Raw genomic sequence first — 19,148 nt, forward strand, 5'->3', positions numbered from 1 at the left:
ATGTGTCTCAAGAAAGCGAAACAATGATGGAGCACTTTGCTAGTTCAGAAGAGTATACCTCAGGCTGAATGCAGTAAGAAATGTATCTCAGATGAAATGTGTGAGAAAATATTGGACATACACTGGAAGATAAATGACTGGAACAGAAGAGTACATTAAGTTGCTGTTTTTTTTTTAGAATTAATTAATTGTGATAAAAATAAAAATAATCTGTTTAGGTAAACTCGAGAGCAGTACCTCATTCAGCGTGAAGTACTGAGAAGTGAAAAGATGATGATATCCATAAGTCTCTAGTGAAAATTTCTGCATACGAAACCATGATCGCAGAAGTGATTATGGTAACATGTTTTTGTCTTCTCTTCTGCCTTACTAGCATAGTATGAAGAATATTCTAAAGAATTTTTCAAAGCTACCAGTCCCGTATCTTATAGACTCATTTGTGATGAATTCCACAAGATGAGACAGACTATCGAATGGCACTTGTGACGTGAATGGCCAGCAAAGTGGTGTGCCTACAACAGAGAGAAGTTGCCACTAACGAAAGAACTTATGAGCACCACAGACTTATCCATATTGCCTACTGACTGATGATGAAAGAATCTACCAAAAGGTGGTGCATAAAGAAAGACAAAAGAGTTCCGATTTACAACACTGCCTAAGGTGGCACCTTCTGTAGAATTTGGTGACTTTGAGAAAATGGCCACCTTTGTCTTACAATTTTCTGTCACTTTGACAATCAATAAACATTCTGCTCTCTGTGGAATGGAAGTCTGGCAGCGCGAGCAGTGAATGTAATAGGGTTTTGTTCATATCAGCTCATTCCATTTCTACAATTGTTGCTTCCCTCTCAAATATCTCCTCTTACTTTTCACCATTCCAAATAATACAGCGAGGAAGTACTATATGCAATGGTCAAATGTAAGAGCAGAGCTTTGAGAGGGAAGCAACAGTGATAGATCAGAATGGGAGTGAGGTTAATAACAAAGAGGCACTGAAGGTATTGTGGAAGGAATCCTTTGAGCATTTGCTAAATCTAAAAGGGCTTGTAGATGAGGATAATAGACTACAGCAGGTAGAAGTAAACTCCAAGGGGGAAAAGGATCTGACATGGAAAGAAATGGAAATGGCACTGGACAGGTTTAAAGTAGGAAAGGTGCCAGATATGGACAAAGTAAGTGACAAAATGGTGAAGGCAGCAGGGAAGATTGTGGAACAGTGGCTGTATCGTGTGATGGGATTGGTGTGGAATGAGAAGACGACTCTGTAAGATTACAAGAGAGCACTAATTGTCCCTGTATTCAAGAAAAGGAGTAGGAAGGACTGTAGAAACCACAGGGGAGTCACACTGATACCACTCTGTGCCAAAGTATATGAAAAGATCCTGGAGACCAAACACTAAACGAGGGTTGAGAACAAATTGAGGGAGGAACAACATGGCTTCAGACCTGGAGGGTCAGCTGTTGATCTCATGTATGCAGTGAGGCAGCTCCAGGAGCACCAATATGAAGACCTTGTGATGGCCTTTCTCCATATAGAAAAGGCATTTGATTGTCTCTGTTGAACAAAAGATCTGGGAAGCACTAGGAAATAAAGGAGTGGAAAAAGAGACAACAAGCAGAGTGGAGGAGATATACTATGGAAGTCTTTGTTCTGTGCAAGTGGGAAATGAAAGGACAGATTGATTTTAGCAAACAAGTAGTGTGAAACAGAGCTGTGTACTCTCATCTCTCCTCTTCAGACTAAAGTGTCAGAAAAAAACTGGAGGAGATTAAAGCAGTGGTGTTCAGGGATGACTTGATGATCTGGAGAAATGGGGAGGAGGAGATTCAGCAACAGCTGGATGCTTGAGAAGAAACTGAGAGACAGTATGGGATGAAATTTAATGTAAACAAATGTGACATCCTTATCACAGCTACAAAGAAAGATATGAAGAAGGTGAAAAGTGGCAAATATGTAGGAAGTATGATAGAGGATAGTAGAAGAAATAAGAAAGAGATCAGTGAATGCAGCAGACAGGCAGAGGCATTCTTTAGAAGTGTTAGGAGCCTGGTCTTGAACAAAGACTTCCACAAATCAGCAGGGAAGTGATTTATAGAAGTTGCCAAATCCCAATATTGACCTATGCATCTGACACGTGGGTAATGAAAAAAAAAAGATGTAAGCAGATTACAGGCATGTGAAACAAAGTTCCTCAGAAGTAGGATAGGAGTAAGAGGCTAGGTTGGATGAGGCGTGAAAGGATAAGGGAAATTGTGTAAGAGGAAATCTTGCAGAGCAGGATAGAAACATCATGACTAAGATAGTGTGGGTACTTAGTCAATGGAAAACAAGAACATTCACAAGAAGGAACACTAAATGGAGATGCGAAGGAAATGACTGAGATGATGACCAAGGAACAGGGCTGAAAGGCATGGAAGAGTGTGTTGAAAAAAGAGGCAAGGACTGGATTAGAGTGAACACAGAAAGATGGCGGGAGAACAGGACTAGATGGTGATGCTTGTGTTCCAGACAGACCCAGCCTGGGGCTGCAGTCTGTTCAAGATGATGATGATGATGATGATGATGATAAAGGAATGAACCCTGAACTAATGGCTATAGTTGGGTATCCAATTATGTGGGCTGGATATAACAAGAACACTTGTGTTCCTGTAATGAGCATGACTCTGCAGAACTCTTCCCTGGAAGTAACTAATTAATCACCAATTTTTACTGCTAGGATATGAATACATGGTGTGTGATGCCTCACACACCCCAATTTTTAATGTGTGCTTCTGTGATCCTGTGAAATGTCCTCGATACTGGTTACAGTTGATTCTGCAATTTTGTAAAAAGAAGCCCTTCATTGTCAATTGAGTTTTCGATAGCTCACCTGAAGATGACTGGCAGGTCCCCAATTGAAGTACTGTGGATTGTATTAACAGTGGTTGGCTGCGAGCCCAGAATGTGGTTGAATGAGCCCTCCATTGTTACCCAATTGATTCAAGAAAGCACCCAAAATTCTACACCATTGTTAAAAAATCGGCTTCAGCAACAGCAATGCAAAGTACACAGTTCTGGTCAACATTGAAACTGAGAAATGTGAAATGTTTACTATTCACTAAAGACAACTGTACGCTACTGTTTTGCGTCAAGTGACGCTTGCTGCTGGTGAAACAATTAAGCCTCAGAGTTTGGGAAAGAGAGAAAGCTTCTGTGCCAGAGAAGTACACTAAACCGTACTTGCTTGCACAACAAAAGAATATGATTTACTGATTCTCATTGAACAAGATGCAAGTCTTATCAAGATGCTTTGGGTACTCAAATGGTAGTCCCTGGAAGGAAGGCGACATTCTTTTCGAGAAACGCTACTGAGAAAATTTAAAGAACCAGGATTTGAAGCTGACTGCTGAACTTTTCTGTTGCTGCCAACATACATTGTGTGTAAGGACCATGAAGATAAGATTTGAGAAATTAAGGCTCATACAGAGGCATATAGACAGTCATTGTTCCCTCTCTCTATTTACAAGTAGAACAGGAAAGGAAATGATTAGTAGTGGTACAGGGTACCCTCCGCCATGCACTGTACAGTGGCTTTTGGTGCTTCTTTGTCGATGTAGATAATAAAGGAATAAGGACATAATTTTCTTGAGAGGAAAAAAAAATCCAGTGTTCTTGTGCAGTATTTATCATCATTTGTTGTCTGACTTAACATTTGAATGGCTTGCAAGGAAATTAGCTGCTTCTTGCTAATTTTTTTGTCATTAGCTACAAAATTTCCTTAATAATTCTAGTACTTAGGAGTCTTTTCACTGTTTTGTATTTTTGTGTAGGATGTATGTTAAGCAGAAGAATAAACAATATTAAATTAATTGTGTGTAATGCATAAAATAAGCAAAAATCCATTCAACAGTTCCCAGTGACTCACTGTGAAACAAGAAGTTCAAATTGTTTTAGAGACCTCTCTTATTTGTGCCAATTAAAAGACAAATCGAAGGAACAACATGAAGGGAAGGTCTATTGAAGGACGTAATATCAATATTACGTATTGGGTGTATTTTGTCTTGATAGCTCAATTTACTGTTTTCCATCAAAGTTTCAAATTCAGTTTTCTTGTAATATCTTTTTTGAACAACACACTTTACCAGTGCTGATACAACAGATCTGGTACACTAGAGTCTCCTGGTTTCTGCTCCCTAGAATGACTTTGATAATGACTGTTTTGTTGACAAGCATGTCGCTTCTTGATGTATGGTCCACTGCTTTGCCATCTTGTTTGTCATGTATACTATGAGAATTTGAGAACTGAGGTGGAATTGTGTGTGTGTGTGTGTGTGTGTGTGTGTGTGTGTGTGTGTGTGTGTGTGTGTGTATTTTATGTTAAAAGTAGGATGTATTTTATTTTTTAACATTAGAAAAGAATATTTTAATGCAGCTGCAAATTTAATGTGTTATAGAATAAAATAAAAGTAACATATCATGGCAAACAATCACTGAAATAAGTTGGGAGAAGGAGAAAATTATTTCCATCGTGGTGGACTTGTAAAATCCATACTAATGCTGAATCAAGAATCATGTTGTGTTATCAAGCCTGTAATTTACCTGTATATTTTTCTCGTGGAAGAGTAAACTGCATCTGAAAGCAGTTTACAGTCGTTAGTTAAGGAAATACTGTATCGGTAGCCCACCCAGAACAAAGTATGAAATAATGCATTGATGATATTTGACATTTCTTGTATTTATTTATTTTTTAAAAAAAAAGATGGGGTAATACAGCTTTTGTAAGTTTCATAGATGCTTAATTATCTCACAAACTGTAAGAATACTGTATGTTTACAATAGTGTACAAAAGATTATGCCTGATCTTTCTTCAAATATCAAGGTCTTCTACTGCTGTTGCAGAAATTACACTTCATGGTTTTGCGTAAGAATTTGACCATCGGCACCTTCCTTCATTTATACTACTCCTCCCCCACCCCTTTCCTCTCTCCTTCTCACTGTACCTGCCTTCTCCATGCTCTATGTAACCAATAGTCCTTCACCAGATGATTAAAGCACTTGACCACATTTTAGATTCAGTTCCCTTTTCTATTAACTTATATTTCAGATATTCACTACATGACCAACAGTAATTGTTTTGCTTCCTTTTTTTTCAGAATGATGTAATTGAGCCTGCAGATTTCACGTTTGACAAATTTTACGCATTGTACCACAAAATATGTCCAAGGAATGATATCGAAGAACTCTTCCAGTCAATGTAAGTACTTTTCCTCAAAACGCTCTGAGTGAGGATACAGTCCAAAAGTTTGACTATGAATTTGATCTTCCTTATGAGCTATTACTCTTCCCACTGTTTGTTGTAGACCTCATATGTGGCTTTTGTACCAAATAATTGGACATTAATAGCATTCTCTCAACAAATATTGGTGTTTCGATCGTTTCCGTGCTTCTGATTTCTCACATTTTTCCACATTGTGGTCTGGTGCTGTAGTTTAAAATGTTAAATATCCCTTACTATCAAAATGTTTGTAGGTGTACAGAAAGTAAATATCCTGTGCTGAACTAACTATTGTAGTGTTTGTTTATAAAGAACTTTTGCTACTAGTCATGATTTTCTTTTATTTGTGGTTTACTCAATGCATTTCAGGAAAAGATTCCCATTTTCAAGTGTGTATTTCTTTGTAGTGTGTAATTTTTTCGTAATGTTTTTGATCTGTGAGTTTCCGCTTTGTTTTGCTAGCTGTTAAGTTTTCTTATGCTCCATTTGTGCAGAGTCTCACACATGTTAAACATCACTCACAAATTTCAGTGCATAGTACACATGAAGAATAAGGAGCACAAAGGAACAGTTACAAAGATGTATTTAGGTGTAGAACTACAGTGTGCAGGACAAGTGAACACTTAAGTCTCTCTGTGCAAGTTCCAATTTCTCTTATTTTATTTCCATGGTCATTAAACCTATATATGTGGGTGCCTACAAAATATTTTCGCATTCAGAGCAGAAAGTTGGAGGTGGAAGTTTTGTGAGAAGATCTCGCCACAGTGAAAAATGTCTTTGTTTTAATGAATGCCACCCCAACTCTTGTATCTGTGACATTGTCTCCCCTATTTCTCTATAATATAAAACAAACTGCCATTTTTTGATTTTTTCTGATGTCTTCCATCAATCCTTTCTGGTAAGGATCTCATACCACACAGCAATACTCGAACAGAGGATAGACAAGTGTAGTGTAGGAAGTCTCAACAGTGGACTTGTTGCATCTTCTAAGTTGTTCGCTAATAAAATACACTCTTTGGTTCATCTTTGCCACAACATTATCTACGCAATTTTTCCAATCTAAGTTATTCGTAGTTGTTATCCCTAAATGTTTCAGTTATTTAGTTGATTTGTGTGATTTAGAGTGTGGAATGATAGAGAAATATTGTGAAAGTGGTTCAGTGAACCTCTTTCCAGGCACTTAAGTGTGAATTGCAAGATGGTGACATAGATGAATAAATCTCTGATTGAATTTAATGCAAAATAACACATATTTGGCATGTCTCTTTGTTCTTTCGAAAGAGAACGAGTGAGGTGAAATGGCAGTCAGATACTCGACAGTTGTTGGTTTAGTCATTTGAATCCCCACCCTACCACCCAGGTTTATGTTTCCCCGATTTCTCTGAATCGGTGTGAAAGGTGGGGACAGTCCGTACGAAAGGCCATGGCCAATTTCCTTATCCACCTTTGTCTGATCCAAGAGTCTAGTCTGCCTCTGATGACCTCATTGTGGTGGGGTCCTAAATGTTAATTTTCACTCATAAAATACAGTAAAATTGTTCTGTGTTAATACGGCTTCGTAGACATTCAGGGACAGAAGGATAATGGTATCTCTCTTTTTGACGCAGGCCTGTCTGTCTATATGACACTTTCTTTTGCACTCTACGTACAGAATTTGGCCCTTTTGAGGTGGTGATTACCTGGAGCTCAAGACTGGCACCTTTCAAGTGAAGGTCCCCTTCTAAGCAGTGAAAACTGGTGTTTGTTGCATTGTAGCAGTTGGGGTGCAGAGACCACCTGCCTCCACAGAAATGGGCACTAGAAATGCTGCAACACCTTCACACATTTACACATTTACAGATTTCACTCACAACTTCACTTTTCCAGTTCGCAGGTGAAGAGTTTCCCTGCATGAGGACAACACCTGGAGTGACGTGAAGAGTGAGAATGAGGAGGGAATGCACTTGAGTAACGGTCATTCCTCAATCGAATTCATATCCCCTGAGTTGTGTCCTGTAAATAAGCACGTATACATCGTATTGCGTTTTCAAAATGGTTGACCGTCGCAGTCTCTCTCATTACACTTGTAGCCAAAATTGATTATTCATACTTATCCAGTCATTGACGGTTGTTTACAGATACCCAAAAATTGCGCATATATTATTTGAAATGAGTGATCGTTCATAAGGGGCTCTTCCTACAGGACTTTGGTATAGTACAGTATTTTATTACATTGTCTTTGCTTCACTGCATGCCAGTTTTCAGGTCCTCTAGAGAATGGCTTAAATGTGGAATTAATAACAGATTGTGGACAAAAGTAAGGAACTATTGGAGCAGCCGTTCATAAGTTCAGTACACAGTTGCCGAGCAATGGCAGTCTCCAAAGATGGGTGAACTAATAAGAAGTGTTCACTCTATTAAGACACTCCTGCAGGTCTGTACACACTGAGAGAATTGCTTTAATGGGAGGAATGATACGGGCAGGGTGCCAAGACTTTCTCGTGCACTGATGGACGCAAACTTATTTGCTGTGTGAGTAATGCTGCCATTCAGTGGTGGAGAGTTGAAACACAAATTGGTACATTCTGGTGGGTTTAAATTGCATCTGGGTGTCTCAACATTTGCAATTGCTATGTTGTGGTCAGACCTATAGTATGTTACTTTTCAGTTCTTTTTCTTTCGTTGTATTTGATTCCATTGTTGCTAACTGTTTCGGATCTTTGCATTAGTAATTCTTTGTTTTCACCAGGAGAATAGCATATGTGAATGCATTTACTCAAATTAATCTTGTGGAGATGTATATAACACTTACAGTTTGAGAAGAGTATCTTCTACAAGATTGTGTAATGAATGTAATGAAACCCAAGAGTAAAATCTGAACAGATTTCAGCTAACTAAAACTACAGTTTAACATTTGGATTGTTAGGTGATCAGTTCAATTTCACATAAATGTTTTTCGTCAAACAGATAGCCTATTCTAGTATCGAGTTTAATTTTTGGATGTAATTCCGAGTTCTCTTTACTTTGACAACACTCGTAATTTATATTTAACTTTTCCAGAACACAGGGGAAAGCCGACAGGATTAACCTCGATCAGTTCATCACGTTCCTCAACGAGAAACAACGTGATCCTCGCCTCAATGAAATTCTGTACCCACTGTACGACGAGAAGCGGGCTGCAGAAATAATAACGACATACGAACAGGATGAGGAAGCCAAGAATGAGAGTGAGTTATTTCTTTGGTACTTTGGAACTATGTTTAATTTTCATTTACTTAATCAAATTGAAAATGAAGGGCTACATAAGAAATAATGACAAATACGATAGCTGTACTCACGAGAGAAATTGGCTGGGTCGACAGGTAGATGAGAGACATAGACAGCATTTTTCAGAATTCTGGGGACATAGATAGTTCTATATGTAACACCTGTTCCATAGCTGAGGTCGCTGGTACGTGCCTGTGTGGTGGCACTCTGCTCGGAGATATCTGGTTTGGATCTTGGTGGTGAAAGAAAAAATTATTGCCAGTAATTGGTCACCAAGAGGAGAAGAAGTGATGACATAAAGTTCCTGATCAGCAGACTTTATGGCCACTGTCCCAGAACATCGAACCTCTCGGTATTCCAGGTTACATTCTGAAGCTGGCCACAGTGCCTCGGAGAACGAGGGCACACGGTACTGTCATTCGTGATCCGTCCGTACGTGCCCCGGTTACAGTGGTCTCTACTCGACAGATGCATATGACATAAAACTCACACACACTGCGAGCATGGACGCCGTCGTGCATCGAACGACAGGAATCTCTCCAATTGGTGTCTAAACTGCACCTCTGGGTCTCCCAAGTGGCAGTACTGTATGACTGTTTCTCTCTTCAATAGTGTGGGAGTGTATCTTTTTTCACATCTGTAAGTGTATAGGAATAGAGAGTAAAGAAGTTAAGGAAAAATATGAATACATGACTCACAGTCGGAGAGTAGCCCGTAACAAATGGACAAAAGTGTCGGCAGTAGATAAAAGGTAACAGACAGTGTGCACCTCTGCCTGTGACCCTTCCCCCTCGCTGCCTCCTGCTGGTGAAAGGCCTGTCACGGTCAACCTCTGGGGCTCTATAAAACCTCTGGTTCCTCCAAATTATCTGGGTTCTGTTTCCTAACTTTGTGCTGCTGCATTAGTTAATAACCAATAGATTACGACCACAGTCCATGTCTGCTCTTGGAAGTGTAGTGCAATTTTAAATCTAGTTTCAAACTATCTTTATCAGAAACCTAACGGTAACCCCAGCTCTTCTCCACACTTGTAGCATTTTGTTGTGGTTCTTAAATTGAATTATAGCAATGATTAATCTCTGCTCTGTGCAGTATTCATTCAACCAGGTGGCTTCCCCTTTCACTCCATTCCTACACTCCATATTCTCCTACTATTTTCCTTCTCTTCATTTGCATAGTATTTCACTCCAGTTCCCTATTTGGATTAAATTTTTGTTTTCACTATGTGAATAATTTATTTTGTCTCATCATACATTCATCCACTATTTACATCACCTACAGAGGTAGTAGGTGTATAAATTGATTTATTGCATTTGGTGGCAGCACTGTGCATATCTTGGCAACAATCGTTCACTTTAAAGGAGCTAACAAACCACACTTTGAGCTGCAGAATGTCAGTTTTTCTCTCTGATGATACCTTCCTTGTTTCACCTGTGGAATATTTTACGCAAGAAGATGCTGTCATCATTAATCCATACTGCAAAGCAGTGTACCCACAGAAAATATAACAGATTTAGTCTGTGCCTGACAGCTCTACCTTTCTTATGGGCACAGGCTGCTCTTGTTGCCGTATTTATGTGAAATGTTCTATAAACTGACCTGAGCGAAGTGGAACAAGCAGAAAGGACATATAAAATAATAATTTTGACAAAATTGGCAAATTTATGAAACAGTTTAATAACAATAATAATAATAATAATAATCATTGTTCTCAGTGTCGTTATATCATGTTGGCAGTTGGCAACCCTTGGAGCAGTAGGAGACCAGTATTTACATGAGCAGGTGTATGCTTGATTGTTGGATGGTGGCTGTGAGTGGCATTTGGTGTTTAGTGGTTAACGGATGAAGTGGCCTCAGCAGGATCTGATCGTGCCCAATAAATTCCTACTGTTACTGTAGAAACTTAATCCTAGAGCAGGTGCACTCTTAAATGTTATGGGAGCAGTGGAATGATTCACTTACAAATTAATTATCTTCAACTTTCGATGAACAAACAGTGGTTTTTGCAGAGAACTGTTGTTTGAGAATGACTTTTGCAGACAAAATCATTACAAGAGCTACAATTTATTGTTGTGAAGCTTTTCTTTGCACTTCCACAATTCATCTACCCTTTTGCTTCACTGGTCGCTCTTGTATATACATCTCTTGAACTCTGTAGCCACGCACATATGTGCCAGCATCTACTGGTACACTTGGTATCACACATCTTTCGATAAGGTGTGGTTTTGTGAGTAGAAAAGAAAGGTTCTTTAGAAGAATTGTACTTGGAAATTTCTCCTTCTTTTCATTTGCTCAAAATAACACCTGCGTATTGATACCAGCCACGTTGGACAGTGCATATTGCATAGTCAATCCATCTTCTTGTCATTTGCATTACTTAATGTTTATTGCACAGTTGGTCAGCAGATGGTACTTCATTTTTATGCTTTTGTATGGTTCCTATATAAGTGATTTTGATTTACAGCAGAGAGAGAGAGAGAGAGAGAGAGAGAGAGAGAATGAATAGCTAGTATACCAGTTATCTGTTGTCACTTTTCTATTTGTGCCTTTTACTGGCTCAGTTAGAGTACATACCATATCAAATAACTTATTAGAAACACAAAATGGTCCTTCTGGCTATTTGCCACAATACTCTTTTAAAAAAGCGTGTAGAATGATTTGGCCTTGCACAGAGCAAATATTTTGAGGCCATAGTTAGCTGGTTTGTTGGGAATGTATTCTATGAAGCTGCAATGGCCTCTGAATGCTTTTACTTTCTCATCAATAGTGACAAATTCTCAAAGATCGTAACCATCCATGCAATTTTCTACAAATGCATCCAGAAAGTTCCTGAGAGCTGATAATGTATCTGTTTCACATATTATATCCCTAGTTTCTATATCATCAAACTTATAAACCTGAGACGCATTAAAAATCTCTTGTAACTCATGCAGGCTCTCTCAAAACAATCATTGGGGTTCTTCATTTGACCCAAGTTCCTACACATTTGTGTGGTTTCGATCTTTGAGGCCAATCAAATAAAGAATGCCTAATACCGCAGAAATTCCATTACAATCTGTCAGCATTCCTGTGTCTAGAATAATTTTCCTCTTTCCATTTTCTGTGAGTGTATACATTTGTAAGGTGCACAATTTCATCTATCATTTATGGAATGATTCAGTTTCCTGTTCAGTACTTTGTGCTACCATTTTAGGTCCTGTAAAGGACTTCATAATATTTCTTGCTGTAAAAGGTGATGTTTTTTATGCATGTCAGTTTTCATCCATTTTATTTGTATGCCCCTACCAATAAATATATCGTCTTCAGTATCAAAGGAAGGTAATCTTTCATTACATTCAATTTTAGAGTGACTGTCATGATCACTTGGTAATATTATTTCATCCTATCCATCAGAAAACAAATGATCAACATCTCTTCCGTCGTCTTCTTCTGCAAGAATTTCTAAGTGAGTCTACTCTAATTTCTCCTCTGCCATGCATTCTTTCACCCTACAATCAGAAAACAGACTATTGTTAGCAGCTAATGAAGCATAACAATGGACATCTCTAAAATATACCGCTTTTTGGCACATCACATTGTGTAAATGTACAAAAGACTGTGTTGACAATTTGAAATAGTACTTACGAGACCAGGTGCATGATGTATACAGTACGCCACTGCTGCAGTTCCAGGAATAACTTATCAGTCCCCTAGACTGATAGATGTAGACCTGTCAATGCTGTAACCTCTCTCACACAACTAAACATAAGCAAAACAATGACTAGAAAAATACGGCACTTAGATGGATATAAGGTTGACCTTCTTCAGGTAGAGTGCAAAAGGTGAGTTTGGTGTATACAATACACTAGCACACCGACTCTAGGGTTAAAAGGGGGATGTTTCTGTGTGTCATTTCCAACTGATTTTAAACACTGTTCTCGTTTTGCTGCTCTGCAGACAATTGGCAGAAGCTGTTAGAAATTGGCTGGAGGTGGTGTGTGGAATAGTTATCAATGCACGGTTTAGTCTGATAGTTGGGTGTCAGAATCTTTCTGCAAGTAGTCAGACTGCTGCAGTTTATTTATAATGGGATAGGAGTAGTCGAAACATTTAATCATGCCTTGTGTGTCAAACTGAGGCCACTGGCATTTATTTTTACCAGTTCTAATTGTGTAGTAGTGCAGAGAAAGGATCTGGGTCCACTGACGAACGTTTCAGGGCAAACCTGTGGAGCAGCACTTATGCAGTTTGCTTCGTGTGCTGCACACTGTTAAGGGTGGATAGTTTCCAGCCTCAGCCACAAGAGGGATTTTGCGAGAGCTTGAGAGAGCAGGGAGACTGGCCATGCTCTCTCTCTCTCTTATCCGTCAGTTCATGTTGACAGTGATCAGTAACAAAATAGATTGGGTAATGGAAGGCATTGAAACACGTTTTTGTATTATTGTTGTAACAGATAGACAGCTGCCCATAGAAAAATGAACAGTGGAATTATGATGCTAGAAATAATTATTTGTAACAATACTAGGTTAAGAAACTTGTCACACAAAATGAGTTGTGTCAGCTGTTACCTAAAGAGAAACTGTAGTGAAATATCACCAGTACTTTGTGTTTGCCACTCATTGGCAGTTGCCAGCAGCCCAGTCCACTCCACTCCAGTCCTCCATATGGCGACATAGCTCGGGGGGAACTGTGGAGGACTGACAGTGCATTTCTCTGGGAAATTTGAGATTGCAAAAGCTTTTCCCTCTGTCTGCAAAACAAACTGTTGAAATCTGAGTAAAATGAAATAATTTAACTAATAAAACCTTGAGAGGTACTGGTGAAGTACGGTATAGCATCCATTATCTGAACATCGGTCGACTGGACAACTGCAAGCCTCCATTGTTGCAGACTCCCGCGCCTGGCGACAGTGCCGACTTGATGACAGTAGTAACAGTTTGTGCTCCGTTAAAATTACTCGTGTCATCTTTGCTGCATAAATGAAACATTGTTCTTTCTGAGAGAGGTGAACCAGTTTAATAAAAGGTTAGAAGAAGCTGACTCTGTAACCAATGAATAAGAGGTTGGTACCTGAGCTCAATTCTGCTGATTGATTGGCAAGTTCTAAAACTGCGAAGCTCGCCACAAATGTCATTCTAGATGATGCTGTGTACAAGTAATTTTTTTAATATAAAAAAAATAGGAAAACCATTGTGAATTATATGTGTCCATTGATTTCTGTCCTGGTGTAGCTTTTATTCTCCACTGCATCCCTCGTTATCCCTCTCCTCTTGAGATCTTTGTTAATCTGGTCTGTCCATCTCTTCGTAGGGCACTCAGTTGATCTTTCTCCTGGTCCGTCCCCAAATACTGACATGGAGCTACTGGTGGGTGCATTTGCTTCACTCGACCTAACCAGTGAAGTCCTGTAGCACTCATCCTTTCCTCCGTGGTCAAAGTCGCCTGCAGGTCTCTCCTTACGTATTCGTTCCTGACTCTGTGTCTCCTGGATTTTTGTAGAGATAACCTAAGAAACTTCGTTTCACATGCCTGTAGCTGACCCTCTTCTGTCTTAATATGACACAGGTCTCCAGGAGACAGTTTTTATACATGGTTTGCTTATATCTTAAAGGGATTGTGCTTGGTGGAAAAAGCTGGATCCTTCTGCTACTCTTTTTAAAACTTCTAGTTCAGCCGTTCTCTTTCTTGATGTGACACTGCCAAGATACTTGAAACTTTTCACACATTCAGCCTTCTCTCCTTGCAGTATGATCTTACAAGGTGGAGGTGTCCCACACATCTTCATTGCCACTGCCTTGCTCTTACTCACAGTCGATTCGAATTCTTTGAAATTTTATTCCAGTAATCCCATCTCCTCTGAATCTCGATTGCCATCTCTCCCCAAATGATGAAGTCATCAGCAAAAGCAAAAGCACTGAGATCTTCATTTTCTACTTCCTTTATTTCTTTCATGATTGTGTCCATAAATGTAATGAAAAGTAATGGGAAAGCCAACTGCCTTGCTGAACACCTCTCCTTATCTTAACCATTTCAATCTCCCACATCCTATTTGTTCACTACTTTCACAAACTTCATACAGTATCTCAAATATTTTAGTTAGTGAATCAGGAACATTATTTTTGCCAAGCATTCTCATATTTTACCCCTTGATACACTGTTGTATGCTTTTTCCAAATCCAGGAACACTATTATCAGATCCTTTCCTTTGTCCCAGTACTTCTCCATTACCTGACAGAGGGGAAAAAATAAGATCTTCCATTCCCCTGTTACTTCTGAATTCAGGTTGTTGTTCCTCAAACTGATGTTCTAGGCTTTTTCTCTGTCGCTCTTCCATAGTCTCTTCCATTGCCTTAAGACAGCGTGGTATCAGTATGATTTCTTGGTAACTGTTGCACTTCTTTTTAATTCTTCTCTTAAACCATGGTATTGTAACTCCCTTTCTCCAATCATCTGGGACTTTGTTGTCCTTCCATATCATCCCCAGCATCCGATTGAATCATTGTATGAAGCAATTCAGTTTAATGAAAATCTTGGAGGGCAGTCAGATTTCAAAATGAGCACTGGCTGGTTAAAATGCTTTGTTAAGACATGGCATTTTTGAGCTTCAGATAGGACAAAAACTATCTGCTGGTCCTTCAGCAGTTGGCTATTTCAAAATCAAACTAGGGGATGTTATTACTAGTGTGTGTAGTTTTTATTGGTAAATTGATAAATAAAAGCATAAGGTTTGATTATCTGAATAAAGAAGTTTTCCCAACACCCTTGCCCCCCCCCCCCCCCCCCCCCCCGCCCGCCCCCAACCAATTTTGATAATTGAAGCACTACTGTACCACCAATTCATATAAAGAAACATGCACTTGATGTGCAGTAATGGCATTTTCAATGATCTTCACTCTTTCACTGATCGCTTGTATATTTCCAGATGTTCTCAAACTAGCAGAAGCCGTGCCACTGCTGAGAAAACATTGTACTGATACGTTATTTGACTACCAGGCTATGCCACAGTTAAACAGTTGTTTAAGTTTCATTGCTCAGCGTTGTGGCTTTGGAAAGTTTTTGTTTAACTGAACTTTTATGTATATGGACTGTCCTTCGATGACAGAAACTTGCTGCAAATTTATTTTGAAACATTTTGAAAGTTGTGGACATCTTGGATCTTTATGTCCCTTTCAAAAAGCAGGAACACTGGCTTAATAAAAACACAGCACTTTGTTCGTGATGCCTCTGCCTGGAAAACTGCAGATGTGATGTATTATTGCAACTTAGCTTTATTGTTTATTTTTTCACAAACAGCATTTTCTGTTCAGATGAATTACCAATAAAATTTGGAGTTTGTCAGGGCTCAGTGTTCAGCGTTCAGCCCAGTACTCTTTCCAAATCACGTAGATAATGTCGAATGTGTGTGTCCCGCAATAAATCTGTCATGATTGATGGTAGTAGTATATTACATTTTATTAATTGTTTATAAATTTTCTATTTGGCATTCTGTAAACTGTGTACTGGATTATTTAACAAAACAGCCCTGCAGAACCCAGTAAAGGAGTGAATGAATGAATATGTGAATGAATGAATGAATGAATGAATGAACTGAGAAAAGCATACATTTTTCTTAGTTTTTCAGTATCAACATTTTGCTGGCAGGGAGCCAGTGACTTGATTAAATTTCTTAAAGCATTTATTACTGATTGTCTGGGTAAGAGGCATGCATTCTGTAGACATTTATAAAGCATGTGTTGCCACATTGATGTTTAGTATTAAGATGAAGAACTGTCAGTGCAGTGTCAATAGGCCAGGTTTGAAAATGAACCTTTAAAATTTGAAATTAGTCACCTAATATAGATACTGCAACTGCTGACAATGTACATTCTCAGCACGGAAAAAGTTCTCGCTTTCCTACCCGCCAAAGTGAGTAGTAGTCTGTGACAAATAGTGTCGCTGTGCTGCCACAATTATAGTCGGGCTGACTTTTTTTCCTCCCCCCACAGAGAAGCTGACCAAGGACGGACTGATTCGGTACCTGATGTCGGATGAGAATGCGCCCGTCTTCCTGGACCGGCTGGACTTCTACATGGACATGGACCAGCCACTGGCCCACTACTACATCAACAGCTCGCACAACACCTACCTGACGGGCCGCCAGTTTGGCGGCAAGTCCTCCGTCGAGATGTACCGCCAGGTGCTACTGGCAGGCTGCAGGTGAGGAACAGAAGGTGCTCGATCAGGGCGTCATTGCAGTCCGTTGTGTGATTAGTGAAGTAGATTTATCCTTAGTGCCCACACACACTCTGTTTCTTGCTTCTGGTAGAATGGTGTTTCTGTCAAAGATCAAAGCTGGCTACGAAGTTATCAAAGTAAAACCGTACATTCCTAACCCGATGCGGTGCTACCGGTGTCGTCATTGCAACCACACCCGACTGTCCTGTCGACGTCCAGCCAAATGCCTAACCTGCGGTAGGGATGTTCACGAGGGTGATTATCCACCTCTTTCTCACTGCTGTATCAACTGCAATGTTAACCGTGCCGCCACCTCCCGAGATTGTCCAGTGTATCTCGAGTGGGCTGTCCAGGATATCTGGGTGGAGGAAAAAGTGTCTCATCTGGTTGCTCGGAAGTTGTCGGCTAGTTAGAAAACTTGCGTTGTACCATCTTGCACCTACAGTACTTTTCTTGCCACATCTCGCTCCACAAAGGACGTGGCCATGTACACACATGATCTAAAATTTAATGCCACTATTGTGAAATTGCCCAGCATCATGGTTATGTCCTTGTCTCCTCCTCCAGCTGTGCAACAATCCTCGAAACTTTTGCCTCACAGAGCAGAGTCACTTGCTACACAACCGGCAGGCTGGAGAGGACAGGAGGAATACTCCTGCGAAGACTTTCTATGTCTCTTCAGCCAATAAACATCTGAGTCTTCCTGTACCAGCCAGAAAGGCTCCAAGAAGTCAAACGAAGGGAAACGGTCTTTTCCTTTGCCGACTCAGAGATCCTCTCCGACGTTGTCGCCACGTGATACCCTTGCCTGGCCGACCTCTGTGTCGCTAGTGCGCACCGCCAATCATTTTTCTGCCCTGGACTCCACAGACTGACAGATGGAGAATGCTGATGCCTCCGTAGACCTTACAGAGCAGGATCCTCCAGCATCCGTGCACTGTAGCAGTGTGTCTTCGAAGGTTGGCACTTGGCAGCCACTGAGGTGACACCCCTTTATTTTTCCCCTCTTCTCCTTTCCCCTTCATGACTCTCGTCCTATGGAATGTTCACAGCCTTCGCTCCAACAAAGAGGACTTATGGCTACTCTTAGAATCACAGTGTCCACTTGTTCTCTGCCTCCAGGAAACAAAGTTGCATCCTCATGACAGCTTTGAACTCTCATATTTCTTCCTGGTCTGCTTTGACCATCCCCTGAGGAGGACATTCCATCTCATAGAGGAGTGATGCTGCTCATCCAGGATAACATTTATAGCCAACGCATCTTCCTGACTACCCAGCTTCAAGTTGTTGCAATCCGCCTTTTCCTTGCTCACTTGACCTTTGCTGTTTGTACTGTTTGCATCCCTCCGTCATTCGATGTGACCTGGACAGACTTCCTGTAGCTTATTGAGCAGTTATTGTGCACCTTTCTTGGTGACTTTAATGCACACCGTCGCCTTTCGGATCCTCCCAGAACCTCTCCAAGAGGTGTGCTCGTGTTTGTCCTTCTCACTCAACTTAACTTCATCTGCTTTAACATGGGATCACCCACATTCCTTTCAGACTCCACACACGTCTATTCTCACTTGGACATATCCTTCTGCACTGCCCAGTTTGCCCATCATCTTGAGTGGTCTGTTCTGTCTGACACATACGCAAGTGACCATTTCCCGTGTGCTGTCTGTATGCTGACACTTACTCCACCTACGTGCACACCCAGATGGCAGCTTTCTAAGGTCGACTGGAGGCTTTACTCCTCCCTGGTGACCTTTGATGAACAACATTTTTCCTGTTGTGATGACAAGGTACAATATCTTACAAATGTCAACCTTACCACCGCAGAACATTCCCTGGTCCCTAGTGACCTTTGATGAACAACATTTTTCCTGTTGTAATTACAAGGTAGAATACCTTACAAATGTCAACCTTACCACCACAGAACATTCCATTCCACGCATTTCTTCTTTAGCACGCCGTGTTCCAGTCTCTTGGTTGACTGTGGAATGCTGCGATGCAATTTGTGCATGGAGACATGCTCTCCACATTTGTAACCATCATCCTAAGATGCCAAACTGCGATCACTATAAACAGCTGCCTGCACAATATCATCATGTTCTTCGGAATAGCAAAAATGCTAGCAGGATCTAATTTTCTAGTAGTTTTATTAGTTCCACTCCCTCTTCTGTCATTTGGACCAACCTCTGATGGCTCTGTGGAACCTCGGTCCATTCCCAAATTTCTGGCCTGAACATAACAGGGGATATCATAGTGGACCCTATTGCTATCTCCAACACCTTGGGCTGCCACTTTGCAGAGATTTTGAGTCCTCCCACTATCACCCTTCCTTCGTCCATCAGAAACAAGTGGAGGCGGCTTGGGCAATAACCCTTCTCTTCTCAGAATAGTGAAAGCTAGAAGGCCGCCTTTACTATCAGGAAGATCGTGCTCTCACTTCATCACAATCCTCTGCCCCAGG

The 19,148-nt window shown here is 40.3% G+C and overlaps 1 protein-coding gene across 5 annotated transcripts in view; it reads left to right on the top strand.

Annotated features, from left to right (window-relative positions):
- LOC126291772 (1-phosphatidylinositol 4,5-bisphosphate phosphodiesterase) overlaps positions 1–19,148 on the top strand; it is a 372,603-nt gene that overhangs the window by 274,165 nt on the left and 79,290 nt on the right. For all 5 annotated transcript variants that reach the window (XM_049985456.1, XM_049985457.1, XM_049985459.1 and 2 more), the window contains 3 exons: positions 5,133–5,233; positions 8,294–8,460; positions 16,465–16,675. In XM_049985456.1, coding sequence (XP_049841413.1) covers positions 5,133–5,233; positions 8,294–8,460; positions 16,465–16,675 — 479 coding nt within the window. The remainder of the gene's footprint in view (positions 1–5,132; positions 5,234–8,293; positions 8,461–16,464; positions 16,676–19,148) is intronic.

The sequence above is a fragment of the Schistocerca gregaria genome, chromosome 9, assembly GCF_023897955.1.
Source record: "Schistocerca gregaria isolate iqSchGreg1 chromosome 9, iqSchGreg1.2, whole genome shotgun sequence".
In the NCBI taxonomy this organism is placed as follows: domain Eukaryota; kingdom Metazoa; phylum Arthropoda; class Insecta; order Orthoptera; family Acrididae; genus Schistocerca; species Schistocerca gregaria.